We start from the raw sequence: 27,494 nt of genomic DNA, 5'->3' as shown, positions 1-27,494 counted from the left end.
GGGACCGGACCCCTGGCTCCCTGCACATTGGTCCTGCCGGAGGGTAAATCACGAGAAGTGGTGCCAGGGGAACGCAGAGGGGTGAAGTAGGATGCCCTCCAGACCTGGTTTAGATTGGTGTAAATCAGGCTGTGGCTTGAAGTTAGGCACGGGCTGTTTTGAGTATCTTGGCCCTGTTTCAGGCCAGGCCTTTAATGAAGTCCTGCCATCTCTCCAGCTGCACTTGCTTTCAGGGACAGTGCACATGCCTTGGTCTGGTTTTGCAGCACCCCCTGCTGGTCACAGGCAGCAGCACCAGTACCCAGTAGTAGCCTATAAGGTTCCAAAGTTATTGGCATTGAAGTAATGACTACCGGCCTCAGTCGAACCGAGCCTAAAGCTGTGGGATCAAGAACCCTGATCAACAACTTCACAACTCCGACACAAGGAACTCTGCGCAATAATCATAAAGCTAGTTGGTGGTGATATTGGAACTATCACGGGGCTGGCCTGAGAGTGGAACGAACTCCTCCACCAGTTAAGAACCATCACAAACCGCCCACCTCCTGCTCCAAAATGGTGTGTTTGTCTTCTCCGACAAACCCAGGGCATTGATACTAAAAACCTGCCCAGCCAAGCCAATCTCCAGCCCATGCTGCCCCTGGGGAGCAAAGGGAGAACCGCCGTGACAGATGTTAAGCACTGTGACGAATGCCCACCTGGAAGGCACCCATGCCCTAGCGTGGGGAGCAGGTTATAAGAACCTCTGTGGAACAGAGCAACTCTGTGGAGCACAACACTGGCTTTGAGGGTTGCCAGCTGCCGACCTTGAAATACTTCCTTCTAGCAGAGACAAGGCCCAGGGAGCGGCTGTCAGAGCATCAGGAGACCTCGGCCCCATATGTGGAAAACAAGGGAAGAAATAGGACCCCAGAGAAGCACTTGCTGCTCTTGTGGGCACTGCGCTCATACACAACAGAGGTCAGGTGTATGACCTACAAATGGGGCAGAGGGCAGGCTGCAAGGAGCAGTTTCAGGGCGACTTAGCAGGTTCATCTAGTGATAATGAGAAACCTTGAGATTAACCTTGAGCCAGGGTGGTTTTTCAGGTAACACATTGGTGGTAGTGTACGAGTGACAGCATAACCAGTAACTAGAGCAAGGGAGACCAGGAATCCTGACTGGCGCTCTCAGGAGAAAGATCTGACCTTGTGAAAGATACCTCCCTTCTGTTACTGCATCCGAAAGCTTCAGGGTTTCCCAAGCCGTTCCACCCACCCCACCGTGAAACTGAAAGCCGCAAAACCACACACACGTGCGAGGTTTTTTTCCAACTTTTATTTTAAAAGTCATAATTGAAGCTTAACAAAGTCTTAACCCATTATTATTGTGAGAGCTGCGGCTCAGCCGTGGTCTGTGTAGCAGTAACCACCACCTACCCAGCAGCAGGTCACGCACCCAGGAGCGGGTAAGAGGTTTGGTAACAGAGCTCAGGAGGTTTAATTCATTAACCCCTTGTGCGCTTCCCACGCCGGTGCAGCAATGACATCCACCACAAGCAACCTTAAAAGAAGTTTTATTGGGAATTGGGAGGGTGGGTTTCCCTTAATAGGCTGATCTCTTGGGTGATGGTTGCAGGGGAGCACTTCCCTCTGCAATAGGCAGAGGGCGATATAGAACCTGGGTGTGTCTCCCCTTCCCCCCCCCCCAATACGTACATGCAGATAGTTTATAAAAGAAAGGCAGATTCTGGATTGTAGCCACCAGAGGATGGTTTCTATCAGACAGGATATTCCCTGTGGGAAAATAAAAATAGACTGCTGTCCCCAAAGGATCATGGGAAACCGTCATCGTCATCCTCTGCCATTTCCTTCGCGAATTCCAGGTCCTGCTGCTCCCGCTCCCGGCGCTCCTGGAAGGCAAAGGCAGGGCACGTTCCTAACAGGCCGATTGCAGCAGTGGGACTGGGATGGCTCAGGGCGCTGGGAGCTGAGCTGCTCGGAGAGGCTGCCAGGACAGCAGTGACCGAGAGAGAGGGGGAAGTGATGGCCATTCATGTGAAATGAGTGAAGAGAAGGCTCTGTCCAAACCACAGCTGGCATCAAGGACTGGGCCCCTGGCAGAACTCCCGGCTCGCCACAGAAAGGTTCCCACCAGGGCAGGGATGGGGCTCTTGGCACAGGCTCGACACGGGTACACAGCACTGGTTGGGAGGAAAGGGTCACTCCTAGGGAGGGTTGCTAATGGGGCGCTCAACCCCCTCCCCCCACAGGCAGGAAGCCCAGAACCCAGGTGGGATCTCACCTCTGCAGACTCCAAGTCCTTGTTGTAAGACTTAGGTGGGAACCTCATGGCCTGGAAACACAAACAAAAGGGGATCAGTGGGCAGAGGCAAGGAACACACAGGCACCTCTCACAGGCTGTAGAGACATTTCCAAGCATGCACTGCAGCCATGGGTCATCAGCAAGTTCCAGCACGGCCAGGTAGGTTGCCTCACTGACAGGACATCAACCTTCAGACACCTCCCAGGGCAGCAGAGCTCAGGATGTGCTCACAAAGGTAGCACATGTTTTGAGGCCTCATGAGCCTACCCGGGGAATCAGCTCTCGCTCCCAGCAGCTGGAGCTAGAGTGCTGAGAGATCTGTCTGAGATCGGAGGCTTTCACAGCACTTTGGCACGAATGAGGCCTCCCAGCTCCCACATGGAAGAGCTTGGCGGGATCCCATTTTACAGAGGCAATTCAGTAGAGTGGTGAACAGAACCCAGGAGTTTTGTCTCCCAACGCCCGCTGCAGTGCACTGTATTTGCTGGCAGAGTACAGAACGGGGTGTGTTTAGATAACAGGAGAATGTGGGGCGCACATGGAGGGCAGAGGGACCATGCTTTGAACTGGTGATTTGGGGGTGCGAGGGAGAGGAAGGAGAAGAGCCAACCCATCACCCCAGAAGGGCCTGGAACCTGCTGGGGGAGTTTCTGGAGGCCTGAGGCTTCTAAGTCAACCTGCTGCACTCACACATCTCAGGAGACCGGCCCCACCGGGACACCTGACCCAGCACCTGGACAACGGGCAGAGCCTAGCTACCTTGACAGACATGTTGTGGATGTCGAGGCAGAAGGAGATCCTTTGATGGAAGGCCAGCTGGGGCTCCCGTGTGGAGTAGATGTCAATCATCTCTTTGGACTGGACGTAGCCTTTCTCGTGGTTAATGCTGGCTTCGATCACGCCGTCCCGGATGGCCTACAGCCCAGAGGCAACAGTCACGGCAAGGGGCCAACCTCCAAGGCTGGTGTCCGCGAGCACAGAGTGCCCGTGGGTCAACAGCCGGGGATGGCAGCGTGAGCACTTTGCACTCAGGAAGCGGAGACTCGCTCCCACAGGACAGCGAATTGGCTTGTCTGTTCTCTCAAGCCCTGAGCACCTGTTTTTTCTTGGTGCAACATCCCTTGGTAACGATTGCTCGAGGAAGTGACAGATGTAGCAAGATGGGTAGGGACAAGGCTATGCTCTGGGTCAGAGCACCCTGGCATGAAGGGGTTAATTGGGATGCAGGCCCTTGGAGCTGCTGATGGCCCAGATCTCAATAGTAAGAGGCTGGTGACAGACCCTTTTGGAGGAGCACAGCGCTGGTTCCGCAGGGCCTGAAAGATACAGGACCAACCCCTCAGGAATCAGACAGCTCTGCGGTCCCTGAACACCGCAGGGAGAAGGGGCCAAGTGCTAGATTTCCTATGCTGATCCCTGACGCCTCTGCTTCGTCCCAGCGACCCACCTTGGCAACAATGAACTCAGCATCCTCCGGGCTGTCTAGCTGCAGTTTCTGAGCAATGTCGGCCAGTGCGATGCGTGAATAGGACAAACTGATCATGCGAACACCTGGAGGTGAGAGAAAGAACAGAAGCTGGAGAGTGTCATGTGGCCACAGGTACACTGAGTGAGCTGGGGAGTGGGTGTGATCGCAAGAGGCCTTTTAAACCAAGCAGCACAAGGAGACTCAAATGCACACTGCTCTCCTTTGCTGCATTAAACGAGAGGAGCAAGCCACAGGGGCTAGTTAGCCCAAGACATGGCATTGGCAGCTTCTTACCTGTTTTAATCACATTGTGTCTCAGCCGGATGATCAGGGTATAGGTCCCGTCTGCCTGAAATTTGTCCGCAAACTGATCCAGGACCTGGTTGAACTTGGCTAGGTTACCCGTCCGAACAGCTGTGGGAACATATAGGAGACGATTGAGAGAAAACAGAGAGAGGAAAAGATCTGCTGAAGTCACAAAGTCAGAGTAAAAAGAAAAGGAGGACTTGTGGCACCTTAGAGACTAACCAATTTATTTGAGCATGAGCTTTCGTGAGCTACAGCTCACTTCATCGGATGCATACCGTGGAAACTACAGAAGACATTATATACACACAGAGACCATGAAACAATACCTCCTCCCACCCCACTGTCCTGCTGATAATAGTTTATCTAAAGTGATCATCAAGTTGGGCCATTTCCAGCACAAATCCAGGTTTTCCTCACCCTACCCCCCCCCAAACTCACTCTCCTGCTGGTAATAGCCCATCCAAAGTGACCACTCTCTTCACAATGTGTATGATAATCAAGGTGGGCCATTTCCTGCACAAATCCAGGTTCTCTCACCCCCCCACCCCCATACACACACAAACTCACTCTCCTGCTGGTAATAGCTCATCCAAAGTGACCACTCTCCCTACAATGTGCATGGTAATCAAGGTGGGCCATAGCCTGGATTTGTGCTGGAAATGGCCCAACTTGATGATCACTTTAGATAAACTATTACCAGCAGGACAGTGGGGTGGGAGGAGGTATTGTTTCATGGTCTCTGTGTGTATATAATGTCTTCTGTAGTTTCCACGGTATGCATCCGATGAAGTGAGCTGTAGCTCACGAAAGCTCATGCTCAAATAAACTGGTTAGTCTCTAAGGTGCCACAAGTACTCCTTTTCTTTTTGCGAAGACAGACTAACACGGCTGTTACTCTGAAAAAAGTCAGAGTAGGAACAGAACTCAGGAGTCCTGTATGCTAACCACTCAACTCCTTCCTGACAGGTAAAGGTTCCAGTAAGTGGAATTTTGAGGTTAGAGCCATAAATGCCAGAAATAAAACAGGAGACAGTGCCCTTTATTGATGAAATGTTAAAAATATTTTGCTCCTTCGAAGAGCAGAACATTATCTCAATTTATAATGATGTGGTGACTTCTGAAGACCAACAATTTCATAGATTCCAAGGCCAGAAGGGATCACCTGTGATCGTCTAGTCTGACCTCCTGTGTAACAGAAGCCAGAGAACTTCCCCAAAATAATTCCTTTTAAACTCAAGCATGTCTTTAAAAAAAAGAACAACCAATCTTGATTGAAAAATTGCAGGTGATAGAGAATCCACCACAACCCTTGGTAAAGCATTCCAATGGTTAATTACTCTCACTGTAAAAAGTAAGTTTTACTCCCACAGCCAGGGATCCAGTGAGATTAGAACCCAGGACCATGGGCACTGGAAGCAGGAGCAATATCCCTTGGTCATCAAACCAGCTAATGGAGCACAAAGTTACTAAAAATTATCTTCCATTCTGAAAATTTTGCGCATGTGGCTCTGGAATCAGAAGTTGGCCATAGCAACATCAGCACATATTTTTTAAGTGCACTTTTATCTTTTGCACCACGATTTTGCTAGCCTAAAACAACCTAACCATGAAAGTGACCCTCATTTGTGAAAATATGCTTATGTAAAAAAATGTCTTTGTCTTACGTAATGAAACTGTCAGCGTTCTCATACAAAACAACTAACCTTTTTAAAAATCAATCTACACCTTTGGTCTCTGATGTCTTGTGGCCATGAGTTCCACAGATTATGACCCGCATTTCCCTTATAACTACATCTTTCAGTTTCATATCATTTCTCTTTGTTCTTGCAGTATGAGACAGCATAAATAAAAGTGTGCAATTTACCAGCTGCTGTCGTCATTATTTGCCATTTTTCATGAAAATTTGAGAAGCTGTAGCTAGACCAAATGGTAGGGCACAGAACAGAAACTTAGGGGTTCCTGGATCATCCAACAACAGATCATGAAGCTCTGGGGAGTAGCCAGAGCACCCTTACCCTGCGTCAGGAGGAAGTAGGGCATGAGTGACCTCTTGAGGGAAGGCTGTCTGAACTGGAGTCTGTCCGGGATCTCGCCCAGCAATAACTCCACTACGATGAGCAGCTTGTGGACCTTAGGCAGAAAGACAGACATAAGAGACTGTGAATCTGTCAGAAGTGCCTTAGACACCCTAAGGAAGCAAATTCTTCATTCGAATAGACTGGCCAAGAAGCTGGTGAGAGCCCCGGATCCTACCTTGGCTCTGCTCCTCTCCGTGGGCCTGATGACGCATAGTGCCGGCACAAGTGCATCCACCCAGAGGTGCCCCGGGAGGACCACGCACGCACCCACTCACCGTCTGTTTGAAGCCGACCGCTGTGTGCTGTGGTGCCTTCCGCAGGGCATTCGTCATGGTCCTCCGTGCTTCAGAGTACTCCAGCTGAATGGCTTTGATGCGACCTGGAAGGAAAGGGGGAGTTACAGAGGGACAGAAACTGTTTCAGAGAGAAGTTGGTTTAACTGACAAAGCCCAGCCCAGGCACTGGGACCTTCGCCCAACCTGACACAAACGGCTAATCAAGCCAACTGCTCCATGCCACGCCAGCTGTTTGGCTGCTCTAGTTCGGTGCCATCTGAGACTGACAGCACTTGAGGTCACGTCAGCAACAAGCAGATCTGTGTACAGGTGCCTAAGCTCCGAAGGACGAGAGGCGCTCCGTCTTTCAGAGGTCACACACTTACCTACTCGGTGCAGCGGGACAGCAGGATGCGAGCAATCTTTACCTCACACCTTCCCTGCCCAGGACAGCAACGCGAACACCTCTTTGCACATCCACAGCCCTTCCATCAGCTCTCAAAGCCCCACACCCACTAGCATGATGATTACTACCAAGGCCCATTGTACTCCCTGGCAAGAGGGACATGGTCTGCGGCACAGTCCCTGGATTTTATGGCACCTGGTCTGGAAATTGGGGCAGCTTCACTTAAATTTTAGAACAGAGATTTTGAATGTAATTAAATGTGAACATTAACCTGACCAGCACAGTGGCCCCTCCTTTCTCCAGTTTCCATCCAGTTCAATTTTACTTGCTGACGTTTGTACTGGTGATGCTGAGCGGCACTGCAAGAGTCCAGAGAAAAGCTGGAGGTTTTGGCAGCTGCAGAGGGGGCTGTTGGGGACTGTGGTATTGGGCACGATAGCAGAGAACAGGGCTGGCATTTCCACCACTCCCTTTGTGCGCAGTTATCGCCCCCCAGAGATAAATGTGGCCGTTCACCGCTCTCAGACCTATCATTTCAGACCTGCAGACAAGACTATAACATTTTATGCTTGGTGCATGTTGTCCAGTGTTTTCTTCCCATTTACTAGGGCAGGACGTGTAGATTCTGAAATACAATTCTGTGGCAAATTCCACTGCCAAAGAATTGTGACATACACGTTGGGCTAAGTATTAGCCCATTTTACAGGTGAGTAAATGGAGGCAGCGATTATACGATTTTCCAGAGGTCACAGGGTCAGTGGCAGAACCAGAAGAAAACCCTCTGAATCCGAACTCTGCCACTAACCGCTTGATCACACTCCTTCCCTAGCCTCAGGAACAGAACCCAAGAGTCCTAATTCCAGTCTCCTGCTCTAGTCACTAGACAACACAACAGTAAAGCAGCTTGCATTGGCATTGCTGCCTCTCACCTGTGTAATAGAGGTACCTGGCCCACTCGTTGTTATTGGCCTGCTCAGGAAAAACTGATTTGGAGACGAGCTTTTCCGCCTGGTCGTAGAGGTTATAGTGAAGGTAGTTTCTCAGCAGCAGGTTCAGGAGGGTGGCCTGACCATCTGCGTCATGACGGAGGGTTGCCGTCCTCAGACGGGCATGCAGGAAACTTCAAAAGAGGGTGGAGAGGAAAGAGTCTGTCAGAGGGGAGGGAGGAAGCTGCAAAAGGGGAGAGCACAAATGTCCTCAGAAAGGTTTCGATCCTAGCTAATGGCTACAGTGCCATTAGGCACCAAAAGGCCCTTTCATTTCTGTATAGGCAGGCTCCGGGAGAATGCAGCACACAGGACTGCAACTAACCTATCGGACACAGCAGCAGCCAGTCCTACCTCCTGACCACATCAAGTTTATTCAGGAACTCGTAGCTGCGGGAGTGGTAGTAATAACACTTGGCCACCACCAGATCGAGGGCTCGGCGGTTCTGAGGACTGATCTTCTGCATCAGGTCATCAGACACTTTCTGGGCCTGGGGAAGGAAAGGAGGAAGGTCAAAACAGACAAGTCAAGAGAGAGAGCGAGCTCACTTGTGAGGAAACACAGGAGGGGAAGCGCTCAGAAGCATTTTGGCTGTGGGAACTTCCATTAATCTAAATCCCCCCGTCCCTAAAATATTGGTAACTTCCAAGGGCTGTATCTCAGCCAATCCCTTTGGGATGGGGTTAAAATAACTTCAGGGAAGCTCTCCTAGCAGAGCAGACTTGAAGTAACTAAATGGAGGCAGTGGTATTTTCTTTGCTGGCTAGCTACTAAGCCTCCACCGGTGCTGTAGGCTAGGATGGGACACGAAGCTTCTCTGCTCTGAAGCTCTGCCACCGTCTACCCGTACTCAGCTCATGGGAACAGGGAGGCAATGGGGAGAGCACCCAGGTTCTGACCCTATAGTCTCATGGGCCATACACACCCAGTACTTGGGTTTCAGTAGCAGGATGGATCTCCCCAATGCAGCAAGCAGGACAGTCCTGGGGTTTTACCTCTGGATATCGTTTACTGTTCATCAGGTAGATGACTAGGAGCAGCTGGAGATAGGTTTCCACCTCTGGCAGGAGTGGGGCTGAGGCTGCCTTTCCTGTCCGGGGACGGAACTGCAGCTCTGCTTCTGTGTCCATAGGCTATAGAGAGAGACCGAGATGTGCTGGATCCACAGCTCTGAAGTCCTCTAGTAATTCACAGAGGAAACTCAACATGGATGTGCCATACCCATCACCAATGCCCGTACCAACTTCCCTGCCTGCCTCCAGTGTGCCACAATCTTGACCTGGAGGGATCACCTCTAGGAACAAAGGAGAGTTCAGTCTCCATGGCCCACTCAGTCTTTGCTCTCTCTGCTGAGGATGCCAACGCAGGCCAGCAAATGCCCATTGTGATTTTTCTTTGATACAGACACAAGCCAGCTGGGAACTGGATCGAGTCACTGCCCCCAACTCACTTCGCAGGCACTCCTGAGCAATTAGGTTGTAATGTCTGAACACTCCCTTTGGGGTCTCTGTTCCCCCCGCCCCATTACAACAACATGTTCTCTGCTACTAACAGTCCCGGCATCTGCCAAAGCAGAGTCACCGCCCCAAGTTCAGCAACCTCCTCTGCCCCCACTGCAGACTCACCTCCTCCAGAAAGCCCAGCAGGAAGTCCCGCATGGTGCTGTTGGAAGTGAAGAAGCCATTGATGGCTTTATGGAGCACGTTGGGGTTGAGTCGGCGGGAGGTGGAGGGCAGAGCCCGCAGGGCACGCAGGACGTAGCGAGGCTCCTTTCCAGACACGGCCTTCTCAAGCTGCTTCACATGCTCTTTGATGTCTGCATCAGCACAGGGAAATCCTGCTAGCACTTCGCCCCTGGCAAGTGCTCTCACAAAGGAGGCAAATCCTAATACCTGATGATCATATTGGTGATACCCCTGCTTCCTTGCTGAAGGCTGATATGCGCTTCTACCCGCTCATATTAATATCATTTTAAGGAGAAAGCCTCAATACCTCAGGACATAAGCCACTCTCTAAGTGGGAGGAGGGGGAGAGGTTAGGAAGAAACTTTCCCTGGAGGCAGGTTATCCTATATCCGTCTACTACAGGTTTCTTGCATCTTCCTCTGCAGTCCCTGGTGCCGGCCACAGTGAGAGAAGGGATACCGAAGTATCATTTATATTACAATAGTACCTAGGAGCCCCAGTGATAGACAAGGGCCCCACCGTGCTAGGTACTGTGCAAACACAAACCAAGTAGATGGACGTTGGGCTGATCCAGTTGAGTACTGCCTTCATCCTAATTACAGATCAAGTATTAGAACAATCTCAGGCTCAGGTGGCAGCTTTCACACGGAAGTGTCCCACTGCACTTTGCGAGCAAACTGACAGATAAGCTAAACACTGGGGTCCCTTTATGCGCCACTTGGGGTGGAGGGGACACAGACGGTGCTGGCTGTGGCCGAGAGTTCAGTTCACCCGGATCTACCACAGACTTTCTGTCACCGTAAGCAAGCCACTTGGGGTCTGATTTTCAGGAGTGCCGAACGTCCGCCACTCCAGCTGAAGTCAATGGGAGCGGACCCCGCTCAGCGCCATACAGACCCCTGCATCTCCTTGGCCCTCTGAGCGAGCGCGAGGAGGACGCTGCCTTGCCTGGCACCGGGGGCGAGGTGCTCGGGTGAGCGGCGACGGGGACCGTGGCCATCCGACGCCGCCGTTTGCCAACCGAACCATCACCCCCCTACGCCCAGCACCCCCCCCCATAATCCCTCTCCCTGCACAGGCTTCCCCTGGGACTCAGGGAAACGGGGCCATTCACAGAGCGGTGGGGTGAGGCGCCCGGGGCCGGCACTGGCCTCCCAGAGGGAAACAGCCCCTGGGACTTGGTGGGTACCGAGGCCCAGCCCTGCTGGGTCCCCCCGCCTCAGGGCCCCCCGGCCCGTTCCCCCCCCGCCTCCCGGTCTGCCCCTCCCCCCGGCCCGTTCCCCCCTCCCCCCGGTTCCCCTCTGCCCCTCCCCCTCCTCTTCCCACCCCCCGGTCTGCCCCTCCCCCCGTTCCCCTCTGCCCCCCCCCCGCCTCTCGGTCTACCCCCCCTGGCCCCCCGGTCTGACCTCCTCCCGGTTCCCCTCTGCCCCTCCCCCTCCCACCCCCCGGTCTGCCCCTCCCCCCGTTCCCCTCTGCCCCCCCCCGCCTCTCGGTCTGCCCCCCCTGACCCCCCGGTCTGACCTCCTCCCGGTTCCCCTCTGCCCCCCCCACCTCGGGTCTGCCCCTCCCCCTCCTCTTCCCACCCCCCGCTTTGCCCCTCCCCCCGTTCCCCAGGCCCGTTCCCCTCCCCCCCTCACCCTCCAGCGTGACAGCGTCGAGCTCGCGCTGCGGCGGCGGCTTCTCCCCGCCGGCCCCGTCCGCCGCCGCCGCCTCCTGCATCTCCACGTCCGGGGGCCCGGGCGGCGGCTCCTCGGGGGGCGGCTTGGCCTTGTCGGCGCCGGGGCGGCGGCGGGACGCGCCCTCCTGCTTCATGGCGGGGGGCGGGGGGGGCCCGGAGCTCGCGCGGCTCGCGGTGACGGTGCAACAATCGCGGGAGGAGGCGGCCGGCTCCGCCGCGAGGGGTGCTGGGAAAGGCCAGGCCCGGCCAGCCGAGCCCAGAGAGCGGGCGGAGGAGGAGTCAGAGGCAGGCCGGAGAAACCGAGCGCCGAGCGGGACGTCACCGCTCGGGCCGCGCGCCTCGGCTCAGCCCCAACGGCCGCCTGGCGTCTCCGTAATCACTCGGGTACTTCCGGCTCCGCTCGGGCATCTCCGTCACCAACTCGGGTACTTCCGGCTCCGCTCGGGCATCTCCCTCCTCGTCGGGTATTTCCGGTGTCGCTGTGACGCCTGAGGAGCTCGGCGCATGCGCGCCCCGGCCTTTTCTAGTTGGCGGAGGCGGGCTCGGGGGGGGGAGGGGTCTGGCGAGTTACACAGAGGTGGGGTCTCCCGGGCCTTGCGCCCCCAAAGTGCCCCCTTCTGACGCGGAACCTGCCCATTCCCCCCTTCACCCGCCGGGACCCTCTTCCTCTCAGAGACCCCCTGCCCCCCTTCCCCCCCAGGGACCCCTCCCTCTCAGAGACCCCCTCCCCCCTTCCCCCCCAGGGACCCCTCCCTCTCAGAGACACCCCCTTCCCCCCCAGGGACCCCCTCCCTCTCAGAGACCCCCTCCCTCTCAGAGACCCCCCTTCCACCCCAGGGACCCCCTCCCTCTCAGAGACCCCCTGCCCCCCTTCCCCCCCAGGGACCCCTCCCTCTCAGAGACCCCCTGCCCCCCTTCCCCCCCAGGGACCCCTCCCTCTCAGAGACCCCCTTCCCCCCCAGGGACCCCTCCCTCTCAGAGACACCCCCTTCCCCCCCAGGGACCCCCTCCCTCTCAGAGACCCCCTCCCCCCTTCCCCCCCAGGGACCCCTCCCTCTCAGAGACACCCCCTTCCCCCCCAGGGACCCCCTCCCTCTCAGAGACCCCCCTTCCACCCCAGGGACCCCCTCCCTCTCAGAGACCCCCTGCCCCCCTTCCCCACCAGGGGCCCCTCCCTCTCAGAGACACCCCCTTCCCCCCCAGGGACCCCCTCCCTCTCAGAGACCCCCTCCCCCTCAGAGACCCCCCCTTCACCCCCGGGACCCCCTCCCTCTCAGAGACCCCTTCACCCCCGGGACCCCCTCCCTCTCAGAGACCCCCTTCACCCGCCAGGACCCCCTCCCTCTCAGAGACCCCCTTCCCCCCCAGGGACCCCTCCCTCTCAGAGACACCCCCTTCCCCCCCAGGGACACCCTCCCTCTCAGAGACACCCCCTTCCCCCCCAGGGACACCCTCCCTCTCAGAGACCCCCTTCCCCCCCAGGGACCCCTCCCTCTCAGAGACCCCCCTTCCCCCCCCAGGGACCCCCTCCCTCTCAGAGACCCCCATCCCCCCCCAAGGCCTCCCCTTCACCCCAGGGATCCCCTCCCCTCAAAGAACCCCATTCCCCAGGGAAGACCCCTTCACCTGAGGAGATTCCCCCCTAATGGGACCCCCTTCCCTCCAGTGACTCCCTCCCTCACAGGGACCCCCCTCCCCCAGTGACCTTCTTTCCTCAGGGGAAACTCCTCAAGCTCCACTGTTGCTCCCGGTCTCCAAAAGGGTGAGGAACTCCTGGCCCCCCTCACCGTTCACCTTCCATTTGTTACTGGGGTTGTGCCCCAGCCTGACTGTGGCCCCGTTGGGCTGGGCGCTGCACAAACACCCGGCAAGATGCGGCCCTTGCTCCAGCGAGTTTCCAGTCCAGGTCTCAAGAAGAGCTTGGTGCCCGACAGTAAGCGCTCGTGGGTGGTACTCACTGCAGGCGTTAGAGCCGTTATTAGGATTTGTTTTTTTATCCGGTTGCAGAGTTTTGTATGCGTCTCTGTTAAAAACAAAAGAACAGCCAGACTGGGTCAGACTTTGGTCTCCTGTCTTCCGACAGTGGCCAATGCCAAGTGCCCCAGAGGGAACGAACAGAACAGGGAATCATCAAGTGATCCATCCCCTGTCACTCATTCCCAGATTCTGACAAACAGAGGCTAGGGACATCATCCCTGCCCATCCTGGCTAATAGCTATTGATGGACTTGTCCTCCATGAACTTATCTAGTTCTTTTTTGAACCCTGTTATAGTCTTGGCCTTCACAATATCCTAAAGTTGGATGGAGTCCCCAATTTTTCCTGGCCTGGGGTGGTGCTGGAGTGAGGGGACGCAGGGTAGCAAGTCACCCGCATGCCAAAAGCCGCAATATCCAAATGTTACACTCCTTATGGTCTTGTGGAGCTTTGATCACGACTTCTGCCCATCTGCCACGACACATTGTAAATATGGTCTTATCTGTGTTAGAAAAGTTATGCCAGTATAACTGTGTGGTTAGACATGTGACTTTGTAAACCAATATTGTTACACCAATGTAAGTGCTTGTGTAGACAGTTATACCAGTATAAAGGTTCTCAATAATGGTATAGCATATTTCACTTCCCAAACTAGAATAGGCAATACCAATAAAAGCCCTTTTATACTGGTATAACTGCCCACACTAGGGAAGGGTCTGCTCCTTTAACTTTATGGGTATAGTTAATGTGAAACTTTCTAGGGTAGACAAGCCCATGGGATGCTTTATACAACAGACTTGACATTCACCCCCCAGGGACCTCAGGCCCTCTTCTTTGCAGTATCCCCAGGGGTCTTGGAAGGAGTGCAATGTGTGATTAGACAGGCGTAAGGTACCTGGAATTCAGAAGTAACGTAACATTAAGAAAATATTTTGAATTGCTCAGCTTATCAGTGAATAGATCCGTGTGTTTAAAAACATCTGCCATAACCCTCCAGAAAGGGATTGTTTTTATCTGTATTGTAGCAGTGCCCAGAGGCTCCAGTCAGGATCAGGGCTTCTTGGTATACAAACAGTCAAAAAAACCACCCCAGTCATATAAAAAAACCCAACCACCACCAGTGCAGTACAAAGAGGAGGAGGATATAGAATGTAAAAGTAAATAAGAAGGTTTTCAAATAGTAGTAGAAACACAGACAAAGACTATATTTATTGTGCATTATTTAAAGGTCAGTTTGTTTGGACTTTGTTGCCTTATGATTAATTTGGGGTGCAAAATGCACTTGTTACCAATAACAGGTTCGTTTTTTGGCAGCAACTTCAAGATTAAGTGTGAAGAAGATAATTGATGATACACACAGAGAAACTGAGTTTTATTAATACCATAATCAAAACTACAGAACTACAAAATCGTAGGGTTGTAGCTGTGTTTGTCCCAGGATATCAGAGAGACAGTGTGGGTCAGATAATGTCTTTTATTGGACCAACTTTGGTGGGTGAAGGAGAGAAGTTTTCAAGCTACACAGAGCTCTTCTTCTGGAGGAGAACTCTCTGTAGCTCGAAAGGTTGTCTCTTTCACCATCAGAAGTTGGTCCAATAAGATATATTACCTTACCCACCTTATCAGAACTAGAAAAACAGGATAAAGATGACTTACCTCTGGCAGCTCCCGGTCAGTGGTGCAGCCAGGGTGCAAAGGCAGGCTTCATGCCCATTCTGGCACCGCGGACCGTGCCGCTCCTGAAGCGGCCAGCGGCAGGTCCAGCTCCTAGGCAGAGGTGCGCAAGCAGCTCTGCCCGGCTCTGGCCCGCAGGCGCACCCTCCAAAAAAAAAAAAAGCTCCCATTGGCCGGTTTTGCCAAAATATGGCAGACAAGCTCATGATGTCCTGGGCCATGGGTTGTCATGAGAGAACGTGTTTTAATTCTTGGTTCTGGTTTCTCACTTTCTTTGGCTGCCAGGCAACTTGCAACAGTCCCCTTCTCCCACCCACTGATCTAGAAGCAGCACTGAGGAGACATGAAGAGAGTCTCATCCAGATCAAAGTAAGGTTGCTACAGTGTATGGGTGTGTATAAAATTGGGGATTCTTTTTGTAGAGAAAAACTCACTTCCCATAATCAACCTCAGGAAATCTTTTTTCAGTCTTTCTATTGACATCCCTTCTAATGTGAGGAAAGGTGTCATGTCTAGTCTGATCTAGACAGAAGATGTAAAGCATACAAGGCTACATACAATGCTTTGAGGGCTGAGAAAGCTGCCAAGTCTCCAGTCCCAGTGAAAGAAGGTCCATTACTCTGTAGTGTTACTCCACCCAGCTCTATCATTGCCTTGGTTATGTTCAGTTCCTCCTCTTGCAGCGAGGAGACCAGCTTGGCATCCAGGCTGAAAGCTTCTTTCAGGTGCAAATCTTGCTTCAAGATGCTCTTGACCTTTGCAACAACAAAGAAGCAAAATCAAAATATTAAATCTCTGGCTGCTACAGGAATAAGCCTCTGTCAGAACTTCACCAGAGTCACTGCAGTGGATGAATAAATGATCTCTGTCTTTCAGTATGCAAAGTGCTCTGAGATCCTTGAAGGTGAAAAGTGCTGTGTGTAAATGTGCATTATTAGAACTAAGATTCTTATTTTCTGTTAAGATCATGATAAACACTTATTTCCAATTTTTCCTGGATTAGTTGTTCCCTAAAAGTGAGTATTTTGCCTTTAAAGCAGGAGCATGAGACACCAATGCAACCCACAGCTATGGTCTCCCAGTAACTGCTGAGTGAGGGTAAAACTGGGTGTGATGGGGTGGACTAGGCCCTGAGGCCCCCTGCTGGAGGCCTTGTGGCCCTGCCACACCCTGCCCCAGAAAAGGGCAGTAGAGAGGTCCTCCAAGATGCCTAGAGTGGCTGTGTGGGAAGCAGCCAATCAGGGACCAGCAGGGCAGTATAAGAAGAGCTGCAGGGCTAGAGAGAGTTCAGTTCCTTGCTAGAGCTGGAGGAGGGTGGCTGGTGCTCCAGGCTGGCTGCTGGGACTCTACAAGGACAAGGCCCTGAGGTAAGGGTGAAGAATGTGCCGGAGCCATGGGAAAGTGGCCAAGGGAATTATAGCAGCAACACCGTTTATTTAAAGGGACGTTATGGATGGCTGCTATCTACAGGGAACCTGGACTGCAACCTGGAGTGGAGGGTGGGCCCGGGTCCCCCCCCCAACCAGCTACTTGGAAAGTAGCCTGGACTTTGAGGCACCCCAGAAGGGGAACTGAACTGTAATGGCCCAGGTGAAGAGCTGGGGCCAGAAAGGCCCTGAGAGGGCGAAGCCATTGCCTCCAGTGAAGGAGCCTTGGGGCACTGTATTCTGGAGCAGGAACAAACAGAGAGACATTATAGAGGGCACTGAGAGAAGCCCTGTTAGACTTGTACCCTGAAAAGGTTTGCTTTGCTTTTATCTCACAGAGAGACTGTGTATGACTTGGCTGGTGGGCTGAGTCAGCAAAGACCCACCACAAACAGAGGGAGAGAGTGGAAGCACTCAGGCAGAGGGTGCTCACGAGAGGTGAGTGTGACCCCGTTACACTGGGCAACAGCATAGCTAGAACATGCTGAATTCAAATTACAAAGTAATTTCTGTTCATCTCTCAAGGAGAATAAAAATGCCAACAGTTGGTAGAGTTGCTTCTGTTCAGTTTTTTTAGACATATCCTGTATCTGCAATCTTATGCCACCCATTGCTTCCTGGGTAGATGCCATGTGTCCCTCAGTGTCAGAAAATTTGGGCCTCCGTGTTTTAGTGGATCTCGCTGAAAGTGGGCAGTTATGGTCCCAGCCTTGTCTGAAGACTGTAGTAACCCTTCCTTTGCATCACTTCAAGCTGTGACGTTGCTGCTTATGCCCTGATCTAATCATAGCTTTGATTTAAAACCACAAAAGGGAAGACTTCATTGAGAGATATGTGGGGTGGTTTTTCACTGGCGTTCTCTCTCACCAGCTCAAGCTGTTTGGATACAATCTGCTTCTTCACAGACTGTGCCAGCCGCAATAACTGATCCTCAGTTAGCTCTGAAAAAGAAGAAATCATGTGAGGAAAAGGGTTTTTTTCTGGGCGGTAAGAGGGTAAGTGCAGAGGGTGGACAAGCCCAGGTGGATAACAATCAGTTGTCTGCACTCCCTTCTGATGATCTCAAAGCACTTTAATAATTTGACTAAATTAAGTTTTACTATCCTTGTGAGGGGGGTGAGTGGTTGAAATTACTACTCTCATTATGCAGATTGGGCCGCACAAGCAAGGGAGGAAGTGGCTTGCCCAAAGTCACAGAACAAGTGGTGGCAAAACTGAATAGAACTGGAGAGTCCTGATTCCCCCACTTCTGTTACTTAACCACCCTTTCTCAGGTTCTTGCTGAGGTTTCAGGTCCTCTGTGTTATATTCTGGGTTCTCCAATGCATTGTGTTTCCAAGTAGGTGCCTCAATATGAGGATTCTGCTAGGATGCCATAACGGGATGTAAACTCCATCACAATGCTATGTCTGGCAAATGGTACACTGTATTAGGTGGCACTGTCTGCCAAAAGCAGGTCCAAATTCTCAGCAGACTGTACCCTGCCGTAGCCAAGAATCTAAGGAATGTCTGAACCATGCAAGTTCTCCTTCACCGTTCATTCTGTTCTTAGTAGGCAGACTCATTTCTTATGTATTGGTGTGGTTGGGTGCCCCCATTAAAATACCCAGAACTTATTCTTACCACCAAGTGCTTGAAGAGTGTAGAGAACCGGCCCAGCAAGGTAAAGATTTATGTTTCCTGCAGAATCCTGTAAAGTGTTTAGCAAGTCTTCCAAGTCTGGATTCTCACTCTTTAGCTCACATTTATCAGCATCTTCAAAAGCCTCTTCTAGCTGTGGGTTAGGGGGGGAAAAAAGCTTCAGGACCGAGGATTGGGGGCTACTAAGAGAGACACTAATCCAGCGTGGTCATGTGAAGTACTGAAGTATGCATCTGACTATGCTGGGAGGAAAGCAGTGTTGGGAGACCACATTTTTCCTAACCTCAGCTATCTACTATAGCACAACTGGGGATTAGGGGAGTTGAATATTCATATTTGCTGCTGTAAGATACAGGATGCCGGATGAAATGGTCCATTGGCATATTCACATGTAGGAATTTCGGTGTGCCTTTTTAAAATGATACTCATAGAAGTTAGACAAAAGAGGCCTACCAAGTAATTCTGCCCATCTTCCTTCCAGAGCAATGCTGGGGTTTCGCGTTTAGTTTATCTACTTATATGGCAATGGGGACCAGATCAGAAGGTGTTGAACTGACAGATGGTCACAGGATAGGAAGGACCTCTGAGTGGGGGCGGGAGGTCTTTAAACTCATAATGACTGAAAAAAGGAGCTTTACCTTGAGTTTGAGTTCTTGCAAGAGGTCGATGTTTATTATCATGGCTATGATTGATTTTAAGAACTTGGCACGCAGATCTGTGGACAACTGTGAGAGCTCTGCACATTCCTTTTCAACTTCTCTCTGTAGGCCTTCCATTCCTCCATCTGAAAACAGCGGAGGAGAGTCAGAATGCAGGATTCCCTGCTTGTCCCAGTTCAAAAGGGTCAGATAGGACTCAAAATTTAGATGTGGAAAACTTAGATTTGGAAAGGCTTCTGTGAATATTCACAGAATCACACATTAGGTAATTAATAATACTTTGTTCTCAGTTAATGCCTCCTATCCAAGGATCTTGATGCGTTTTCTTATTAAAGTGAATATTTTTCTATGTTACAGAACTAACTTGTCCAAAGTCACAAGATGAGTTAATAACAGCCTAGAATAGAATACAAATCATCTCATTCTAATTCCTTCACTGAAAAACGATTAGTCCACTAAAATATTTCTAAGCCATAGGTTAAGGGTAGTCTATATGAAATGCACAGCAGCATAAACCATTGCTTTGTCAAGGAATTTTGTATGATGATTGTCAGGTTTACACCACTTTACATTAACAAGTACAGTGAGATGAAATTGTTACATAATGACATCAAATTTTTGTTTACAGACATTCTGACGCTGCTTTCTGATAAGTGAGAAATATCCAAATCACATGAAAGTCAACATAAATTGTCACTGTCTTATATTTGCCACTTAAACTGTGTCAATTTTGATTTTCATGCTGTGGCATCTGGTGAAATTTCACATCCTGTATATGAGATCTCTGTATGAGAGATGACAAGAATATACCTTGTGAGCATGATTCCCCGCTCCTTTGAACTTTGTGTCATCACTTACCCCTGTGCAAACAATGTGTGCATCACTGAACACCTGTTCAGAATGTATGTAAAACATTTTAGTGGGTATGAGTCAGTTCTGAATTGGTAGCATTTTACATCCATTTTGCACAGGCGTTTGTGACTGTAAAGGTGAAAAATTGGAAAGCAGTCAGGCCCTGAAACTCAGTATACAGTCCAGAAACAAATCTTTATAACCTATGTGGTGCAGACATCAATCTATGGAGTAATATTTTTCTAGCTGGCTTGTGGATATTTCCATAGTCTGTGGGTACCTTTCTGGTAGTTTAGAGTGAAATGTTCTGAGACTCAAGCAGTGAGATGTCAAAAGAGGTGGGTCTGTGAGAGGATTTCTTTGTTATGAAGTGCTCTGCAGAGTGAAAAGTCTGGGAAATCTATGTATCTCTAGGTGGCTTCCCTGAGCAATGACTTATAAGGTCAGAACACCCTGAAACTATTTGTCTACATTGTATCCTGATGTCCGATGAGGATGTTATAAAGAGCTACCTACCTGGGGAGTAATCAGATTCCTCTGCTGGACCTGTGAAGGCAGAGAGGTGAAAGAAAAAGTAACTTAGAAGTTGAGCCCTTGTAATTATGAATTGTTGTCAACACCAATGTGCATTTATCTTTACTCCACTAAAAGGACTGTGTCCGTATAAAGGGTACGTATATTTGAGGAAAGCCATTATCCTTGTTAATAAATATAATTTTTCATGAACTGGCTAAAATAACCACTCTGGAGCCTTGTTTGCACTAAGGAAATTTTCAAAAAAATTCCCACTGTTGCTAAATTCAGCTACATCCGTATTAGCAACATTGGGGGCTTGTCTACATACAGATTGCACTGGTTTAAGATAATCTGAGACTAGATGATCATAATGGTCCTTTCTGACCTAAATATCTATGAATCTATGAGTTTAAAAACAGATTAAACTGGTGCAAAGCCCTGCAATGGATTAAAACTGGCTATATCAATTTAGTTTGCCCCTGAAATGTCGTGGTGCAAGGTAAACGGCTCTAAGCCAGGATTAAATTGATACGTGTCCATACACAAAGTTACACTATTTTAACTGGTTTCAGAGTAACAGCCTTGTTAGTCTGTATTCGCAAAAAGAAAAGGAGTACTTGTGGCACCTTAGAGACTAACCAATTTATTTGAGCATGAGCTGTAGCTCACGAAAGCTCATGCTCAAATAAATTGGTTAGTCTCTAAGGTGCCACAAGTACTCCTTTTCTTTTTACTATTTTAACTAAACTGATTTAAAAATCCTGGTTTAGAGGGAGAATCAACACAAACGAAGATAGCGAAGTGTTCTGTTTACCATCGGCAACAAATGTTTCATCATCTGGATAATGGGAAATGCCTGGGAAGATACAAAAAGGGAAATGACCATTTATAACCTTTGAAGAGTTATTTGATGCCTCAGGTTTTCACCAGCAGTATTTAAACCTGAAAATACCACTACCCCACTTGCAAATATCTGTTACATCTTGGGAAGTTCATTTCTAATGTGTTGCTTTTTTCCTCTCGTAGTGGATGAGTTTTGTGGATGATGCTTACCCCATGATTCACTTTGAATAATGAGAGGCTTGATTCTGAACGCCAAGACACAGTCCTTAGGGATAACTATGACTCTCTGGCTGCCTCTGGTGCCCTGGTTCATGGAAAGAGGAGTTAGCGAGCACACACAGCACAGAGATGTGCTAAAAAGAGGGGGCTGTTCTCCCCCCCCCCCCCTGCATTTCCTGAATCTAGATAGAAATCGAACCTTTAATGAAAAATGGACACAGATCTCATTCAGAATGCTGCCTTCTATGGTACTGGACTTGGAAAATGTGGTCTCCTCCAAAGCCTGTACAGCCTCATTGATCACGTACAAGTTCTCTCTGCGCTTCCTTAAACCCTCAATGAAGGAATGGTCCATGTTGATTTTCCTAAAAAAAGAAGTGAACTCTGCATCACTACTGAGTTTCTTTCTGTAGGTTACTGTACAGTCTTGACACTGGCTGGCTCCCCTTATTCTTGAATTTGCCACTCTGGGGGCAGAGAGCAAGATGAAAGCTGGGTTAAGTGTCCACCAGGGAATTCCCCTGATCTAAGCAGAATCCCTGAGTTCACAAAGCCATGGAAGCCTCTATTCCATCTCCTTTCATAGTGCTGATGAGAGGTGTGGCCAGGGGAAATGAGATGTGGCCCTGTTACAGCTACTCTCAGCAGCTGACATGGGCCCATGGGCAGCAGCTGCATAAATTAGAGCAGTCCTTCCTTCCCCCCCATTTCTGCCAGCCTCACCTTTCTCCTTGTAGCATCATGAGGTCTGCTGGGCTGACCTCTACTCTTTTCACCTTGATGGACTTCCCTTGGTAGGTGCTGGTAGCTCCTGTCACTTCCGTTCTCACAAAGTCATCAGGCAGCTTAATAGTCCACGCTACTGTGCCATCAATGTAATCCTTAACAGTGATCGAGCGTGAATCCTGAACATCTGGGATGGGGGGAAGAGAAACCCTGCAAGAGTTAACACATTCTCTTTGTACCACTAATATGTAATTATGGCCCATAGCTCCTGTGCACACAGGAAGGATGAGGCCTGACAGAGTTCAGACACAAGCAGCATGGTTCCCTAGCCAGTCACTGAAAGAAAACAGCCTCTCAAGCCCAGGCTGCTGCAGGCAGTGTTGCCACACTGGACAGGTAAATAATGTGGGAAGACTGGCATTACCTGGATTTCTGCTGTCCTGTCCAGGTACCAGAACGTCACAGAGCCTAAATCCTGTTTTGTAGTAGCAGTGCTGAGTCCTCCATAATCTCTTTTTTGGTTGCCTTCGAACGAGGTTTAGGGGTCTGAATTGGTCTTGGTCGATAAGGCTGCAAACTGGGATCAGATCTCCATCGTGAGCCAGCTGCTTTGCCAGGTCTTTGGTTACCTTGTGAAACATCCTGTCTGCAGCCTGATGTACCCTTTAACTGAAGCAAAATGTACTTTTACCTTAGGAGGCAAAGACAAGTGAAGCAAACACATCTGAAATCAGCTGGAGGTTGCAGCAAGGTATCTTGCTCTTTGACAGCAAGTTTTACCTGCTCAGAGCTCTTAAAAACAAGCAAAAAACCTAAGGCCCTGTTGACCAAAATTATGTTGATCTAGCTTATGCCGGCATACAGCCATTGTTGTTATTAAATCACTTGTGTGAGTGCACACTGGGATCGTTGTGTCAGCAGTGTGTGTCCTCAACAGGAGTGCTTGCATTGATTGCATTGTCAGGGGGCAACATTGTGGGACTGCTCCTGGAGACCAGTAACAGTTGATGTAAGCAACAGGGTCTACATTGACACTGTGTCCACCTAATTACCTTGACTGTGACTCTACGCTGCTTGGCGAGGTGCTGTTACTAAATTGGCGTAGAGACGCACTTACGTGGGTGGGAGCCAAATTTAAGTGAAGACACTGCCACAGCTAGGTCGACACATGCCAGTGCAGAAAGGCCTAAGCTCCACAAATGGCCTGTGGGATGGGCCACGGTTATTACACCCAGTTAGAGAGACGTGATTTGCCCAAGATCAGACACAGTGAGTCAGTTCAAGAGTTGTGAGCAGGACCTACATCTCCCAAAGTAGGTTCATTTAATCATATCCTTGCAAATCGTATCCTGTATACTTTCTGATCATGGGCAGGGAGTGGAGCCCCCCTTTAGGGAAAGTGAGCCCTTGGCTCTGCCCCCCCACCATGACCTCTCCCCATAGCTGGAGCCCCGAAACCCCCTTCCCCGCGGCTGGAGCCATGAGTCCTTCCTCCCCGCCAGAGGTGCCCTGAGCCCCCTCCCCGCCCGCAGTCTTCTCAGAGGAGCCCCAGGCCAGTCCCAGCCATACCTCCCCTCCCCTCCCCAAGCTGTCCCAGGGAAAAGCCTCTCATTCTTGTCCGAAGAAGCTTCTGATATGCCTCATGCAGGTTCCGGGGTGGCTGAGGAGGTGATATTTGCTACTCAGCTTCCTGGTTTCAGAGTAACAGCCATGTTAGTCTGTATTCGCAAAAAGAAAAGGAGTACTTGTGGCACCTTAGAGACTAACCAATTTATTTGAGCATGAGCTCACGAAAGCTCATGCTCAAATAAATTGGTTAGTCTCTAAGGTGCCACAAGTACTCCTTTTCTTTCAGCTTCCTGGGTTCATCAATAATGTTTCTCAAGACCTGGGAGATTACTGATGAACCTGGGAAACTGAATAGCATATGCCGCTTCAGCCACCCGGAATCTGCATGGGACATAATCAAAAACTTCCCCCAAAACCCTGCAACCAGGGGTTGGGCAGCACCCCAGCCCTGGCCTATTATACCCGCCGCCCACGTCTCTGATCATGTAGATTGTTTAGGGTCAGATTCTAAAGGAACTTGATCATTACTCCCCTGCGATGGGTGAACAATACAAATGAAATTTCTTGAATGACAACAGATTAGTTGAAGAGGATTCCAGACAATGTTGTCCTCTCCCAGTGCTGGGATTCTAGCAGCCCACTACACCTTATCCTTAAAAACAACTGTCGCCAGCAAGCATTCAGCTTGAACCATCAACATCCAAATTTCATGAAATAAAGAGCTAGAGAATTTTCTTGCTGCAAAGAGCTTATGATCTAAGGAGGGCAATAATAAATAATTAGCTATTGTGCAGGTACTTTTCATCAGTAGATCCAAGAACACAAAGGTAGGTTGCTGTCACTGGCATTTCACAGAGAGGGAAACTGAAGCATAGAGTAGATATAACTTGCCCAAGGTCACAGAGCGAGTCAGTGGCAGAGCTGGGGATAGAGCCTGGAAGTTTTCACTTCTGGTATCTTGCTCTAACCACTAGACCCAGACCTTCCAGAGCTCGCAATCCACAGCCCAGTGCCCTAGGGAAAGGCAGAGCAGTCAAAGATCTGGACAACAAACACTGATTAATGGATGCTGCATATAATAATTCCAATACAGAGATTTAAAAAATGTTTTCAAAATGATTCACTAGTTTCGTTTTGGAATTGTAGAGGGGGAGTTCACATAACTCCCCACACAGGTTTGGAGACAGTCTGTCTCATTCTGTGCCAGTTACCCCAGCATGAACATACAGGACTGGATGTTGTTAGCTTAGGTCAATAATAGGGAGCATGGAAGCTGAGAGCTTCCCTATCCTCACAGCTGGGAGTTAAACATCTGGCTGGGGCAAAAAGGAAACTAGTGCCCTCCAGGCAACATCCCTTTTCAGGTCTGTCTCATGAGCTCACCTCTGCCCCCACTTTTCTCTGTACTTTGACCATCATCTCAAGTATTAGGATGTGGAGGGCATAGGAAAGGACAAAGTAATGTGATCGTAATTTACAGAACTAAACTTGCCCAGACAGAAGAAAGTTATATGCTTTTGCTCTGTGCCCAGTGAAGTTTCCCCTCATGGCTGGGATTCAGCTCCTATGAAGAAGGACAGAAGGGTTGCTCCTCCTCACCTTTATACTTCAGGTTAATACTGTCCACCCCTCCTGAAAAAAAAATCACTGTTCTTTTCTTCCTGTGTTTTACATAACTTGCTTTACTCATAGCCCATAAGTGGTGGTTCTTTTTAAAACCAAACACTCCAGGAGCATGGATTTGTTTAAAGAGCAGAAAGGCATTGATTAGAAACCAAAGGGGGCAGGGTCTTTCTTTTGTGCTCCAGTCGAACAAGGAATAGCCCTCCCCCTACTGGTATTACCCTAAGCTTGCATCATTATTTCAGTCTCTTGATTAAACACTTACCACTCTGCCTGAACACTTGGCAGGACCAGTTTGTTAGTGGTGTGATCAGCTATGTCTCTCCTCGTCTCAGCATGGCCTCTTAGAGTTTCCTTTTTCAGCAGCTGAAATTAAAAAAACCCTGATTCCTCTCTACTTCCTGTGACAGTACAGGAAGTGGTTGCCTGAACCGACCTGCCGAAGTGTGGGGTTGTTGTTTTTTTTTGCTTTCAATTCTGCCTCCAAGCAGCTGGTCCTCTCGTTTTTTTTCCATCTCAGCATTTTGGCAAACTTTCTGCAAACTCCTGTTTGGCGTTGCTTGTCCTACGTCAGGCCCAGAAGCTGTCCTGTGGACTTGGACAACGTGCCTCCTCCAGAGTACGACAGTGCCACTTCACGGTGTCATCTCCAGCAGCGACAGGCCCCAGCAGCATGCCCTGCTCGGTATGGAGCCTTGTGAGAGAAGCAAATGGGCGGACGTGGCGTGGTGGATTGCATGTTTTACACCCCATCAGTTGTATATACAAAATTATGTGGACACTTTATACTTTTGGGGCGACATCATATAAGAAAGGAACCTAGACAGATTAACTCATCCCCTCTGCAGACTGACTCTTTAAATGGGCAAAAACTGGACCTCCAATGTGAAAATACCCCCAGGCTCAGATGGCAGAGGCAGTGTGAGGGGTGTTTGCTTATGAAAAAAACATTGCTCCAGCTGGGCAGGAAGGTGAAAAGCCAGCTCGAGAACCAGCGTGCACACTTATGATACTCCTTTCGACAGTCTCATGATCAGGCTCTTAAGAGTTTGAACTCTTTGGGCAGCATTGGTTTATTTGTTCTGTGTTTGTACAGCACCCAGTTAGTGTCTCTGCTGTTGCTCCCTGCCCAGTTACTGCTGCTTCCCCACCAGTCCCACACAGACCTGCTTCCAGCTGTAATGTCCAGCCGTCACAGCCTGTTTCACATGCAGCTCTGCATCTGTTCCTGCCTCCAGCACAGCTCATGACAGAGCTTGGCCACTTCCTCCTTCACCACCCTTCCCCTTATCTGGCCTGCGGCTCAGGGAAAAGGGACATGCAGTGGGGGTTGGCGGGCGGTGTAGTCCCCTGCATAGACCCAGCTATGTCACTGTGATGTTCTGTACCTTGGGGGAACACCCTACACCCCCATGTTCATCCTTATGATTGTGTGATATCCAATGCAAAGTTTGTCATGTCGGGTGTCTTCAGAAGGCTCATGATTCACTGAGCATTGTTGTTATAGTAATGTTATAGGTTGTAATTTCATGTATATAGTTATGAGGCTGAAAATGTGTTCTCATGGCTTAAAACACGCCCAGGTGAAACTCTCCAGGAGTAGAGGGGCAGTTCACATCTCATCAGGGCACGTATGGGACAAACCCAGCCCCGCCTCACAGGAACAAAGAACACTGGCCTAGGCAGCAACAAAGGATCTGTTGGACTCTCAAGTGAGTCACCCCCCCTTCCCTTGGTCAGTTTGAGACTACAATGAAGTAATACTCACCTGACTCTGAAGAGGGGGGGCAAAGCGAAGAGGGAAGAAAGGGAGAGATGTTTGCCATGCTACAGACACCACCACCAAGTGACTGAAGCGCTGATCAAAGGGGAGAGCCTGGCTGAAGGGCAACCAGCCAGCCTGTGTTGAGAAGCATCTAAATTTGTAAGGGCATTGAAAGTGTTAAGATCAGCTTAGATTGCGTTTTGCTTTTATTTCATTTGACCAAATCTGACTTGTGCTTTGGTTTATAATCACTTACAATCTATCTTTTGTAGTTAATAAATTCGTTTGTTTATTCTACCTGAAGCAGTGTGTTTGGTTTGAAGCTTGTCACAGATACTCCTTGGGATAACAAGCCTGGTACATATCAATTTCTTTGTTAAGTTGATGAACTCATATAAGCTTGCAGCATCCAGTGGGCATAACTGGACCCTGCAAGACAGAGGTTCCTAGGGTTGTCTCTGGGACTGGAGATATGTCATTCAGTTGCAGAATCCAAGCAGCAGCTGGCCAAAAGGGCTCACTCGTAGCTGGGAGCAGCTTACATACCAGAGGCTGTGCGTGAACAGCCCAGGAGCGGGGTTCTCACAGCAGAGCAGGGTAAGGCTGGCTCTCAGAGCCGAGGATTGGAGTGACCTAGCAGATCACTGGTCTGGATAACACCAGGGGAATGTCACAGTCACCCAAAAGCAACATCCAGGATCAGGCAGGGGGTGAGGCAAATTCGTGTGCTGGCTCCATGTATCACACAGTGTGAGAAGAACAAAGACTAGAACCAGCAGGAGCCCCAAAGACATAAGCCAGGAAGCATCTCCAT

At 50.1% G+C, this 27,494-nt stretch overlaps 2 protein-coding genes and 1 long non-coding RNA gene across 5 annotated transcripts; 1 reads left to right on the top strand and 2 right to left on the bottom strand.

Moving 5' to 3' along the window:
* Positions 1-1,539: 1,539 nt before the first annotated feature.
* Positions 1,540-11,415, bottom strand: PSMD3 (proteasome 26S subunit, non-ATPase 3). The gene is made up of 12 exons (XM_048830285.2): positions 11,150-11,415; positions 9,453-9,643; positions 8,823-8,960; positions 8,181-8,317; positions 7,770-7,960; positions 6,435-6,538; positions 6,097-6,211; positions 4,067-4,186; positions 3,752-3,855; positions 3,064-3,219; positions 2,284-2,334; positions 1,540-1,891 (listed from the first exon to the last, which is right to left on the bottom strand). Exons 1-12 carry the CDS (start codon positions 11,322-11,324, stop codon positions 1,814-1,816), a joined length of 1,560 nt encoding a protein of 519 aa, XP_048686242.1. The 5' UTR covers positions 11,325-11,415; the 3' UTR covers positions 1,540-1,813.
* Positions 11,416-14,347: 2,932 nt separating this feature from the next.
* LOC125626847 (gasdermin-A) lies at positions 14,348-25,318 on the bottom strand. 2 transcript variants are annotated; one of them, XM_048830355.2, is made up of 11 exons: positions 25,181-25,318; positions 22,148-22,392; positions 21,721-21,910; positions 21,197-21,362; positions 20,989-21,082; positions 20,750-20,791; positions 19,936-19,965; positions 18,547-18,692; positions 17,891-18,041; positions 17,135-17,208; positions 14,348-15,595 (listed from the first exon to the last, which is right to left on the bottom strand). In XM_048830355.2, the coding sequence occupies exons 2-11, from the start codon at positions 22,362-22,364 to the stop codon at positions 15,353-15,355; spliced, it is 1,353 nt and encodes a 450-aa protein (XP_048686312.2). In that variant the 5' UTR covers positions 22,365-22,392; positions 25,181-25,318; the 3' UTR covers positions 14,348-15,352. The 2 variants fall into 2 exon arrangements, with proteins under 2 accessions (XP_048686312.2, XP_048686313.2); XM_048830356.2 differs by lacking the exon at positions 20,750-20,791.
* On the top strand, positions 15,132-26,977 carry LOC125626848 (uncharacterized). Of its 2 annotated transcripts, none has more exons than XR_007353851.2 (4): positions 15,132-15,209; positions 16,606-16,705; positions 17,138-17,262; positions 25,436-26,977. It is a non-coding gene; the product is annotated as an uncharacterized LOC125626848 (long non-coding RNA). The 2 variants fall into 2 exon arrangements; XR_012666179.1 differs by lacking the exon at positions 15,132-15,209 and adding an exon at positions 15,810-16,207.
* Positions 26,978-27,494: the final 517 nt, after the last annotated feature.

Source organism: Caretta caretta, chromosome 27 (assembly GCF_965140235.1).
Source record: "Caretta caretta isolate rCarCar2 chromosome 27, rCarCar1.hap1, whole genome shotgun sequence".
NCBI classification, from domain to species: Eukaryota; Metazoa; Chordata; order Testudines; family Cheloniidae; genus Caretta; species Caretta caretta.
The sequence above is the reverse complement of the archived record's forward strand: the minus strand, read 5'-3'. Positions and strand labels throughout refer to the sequence as shown.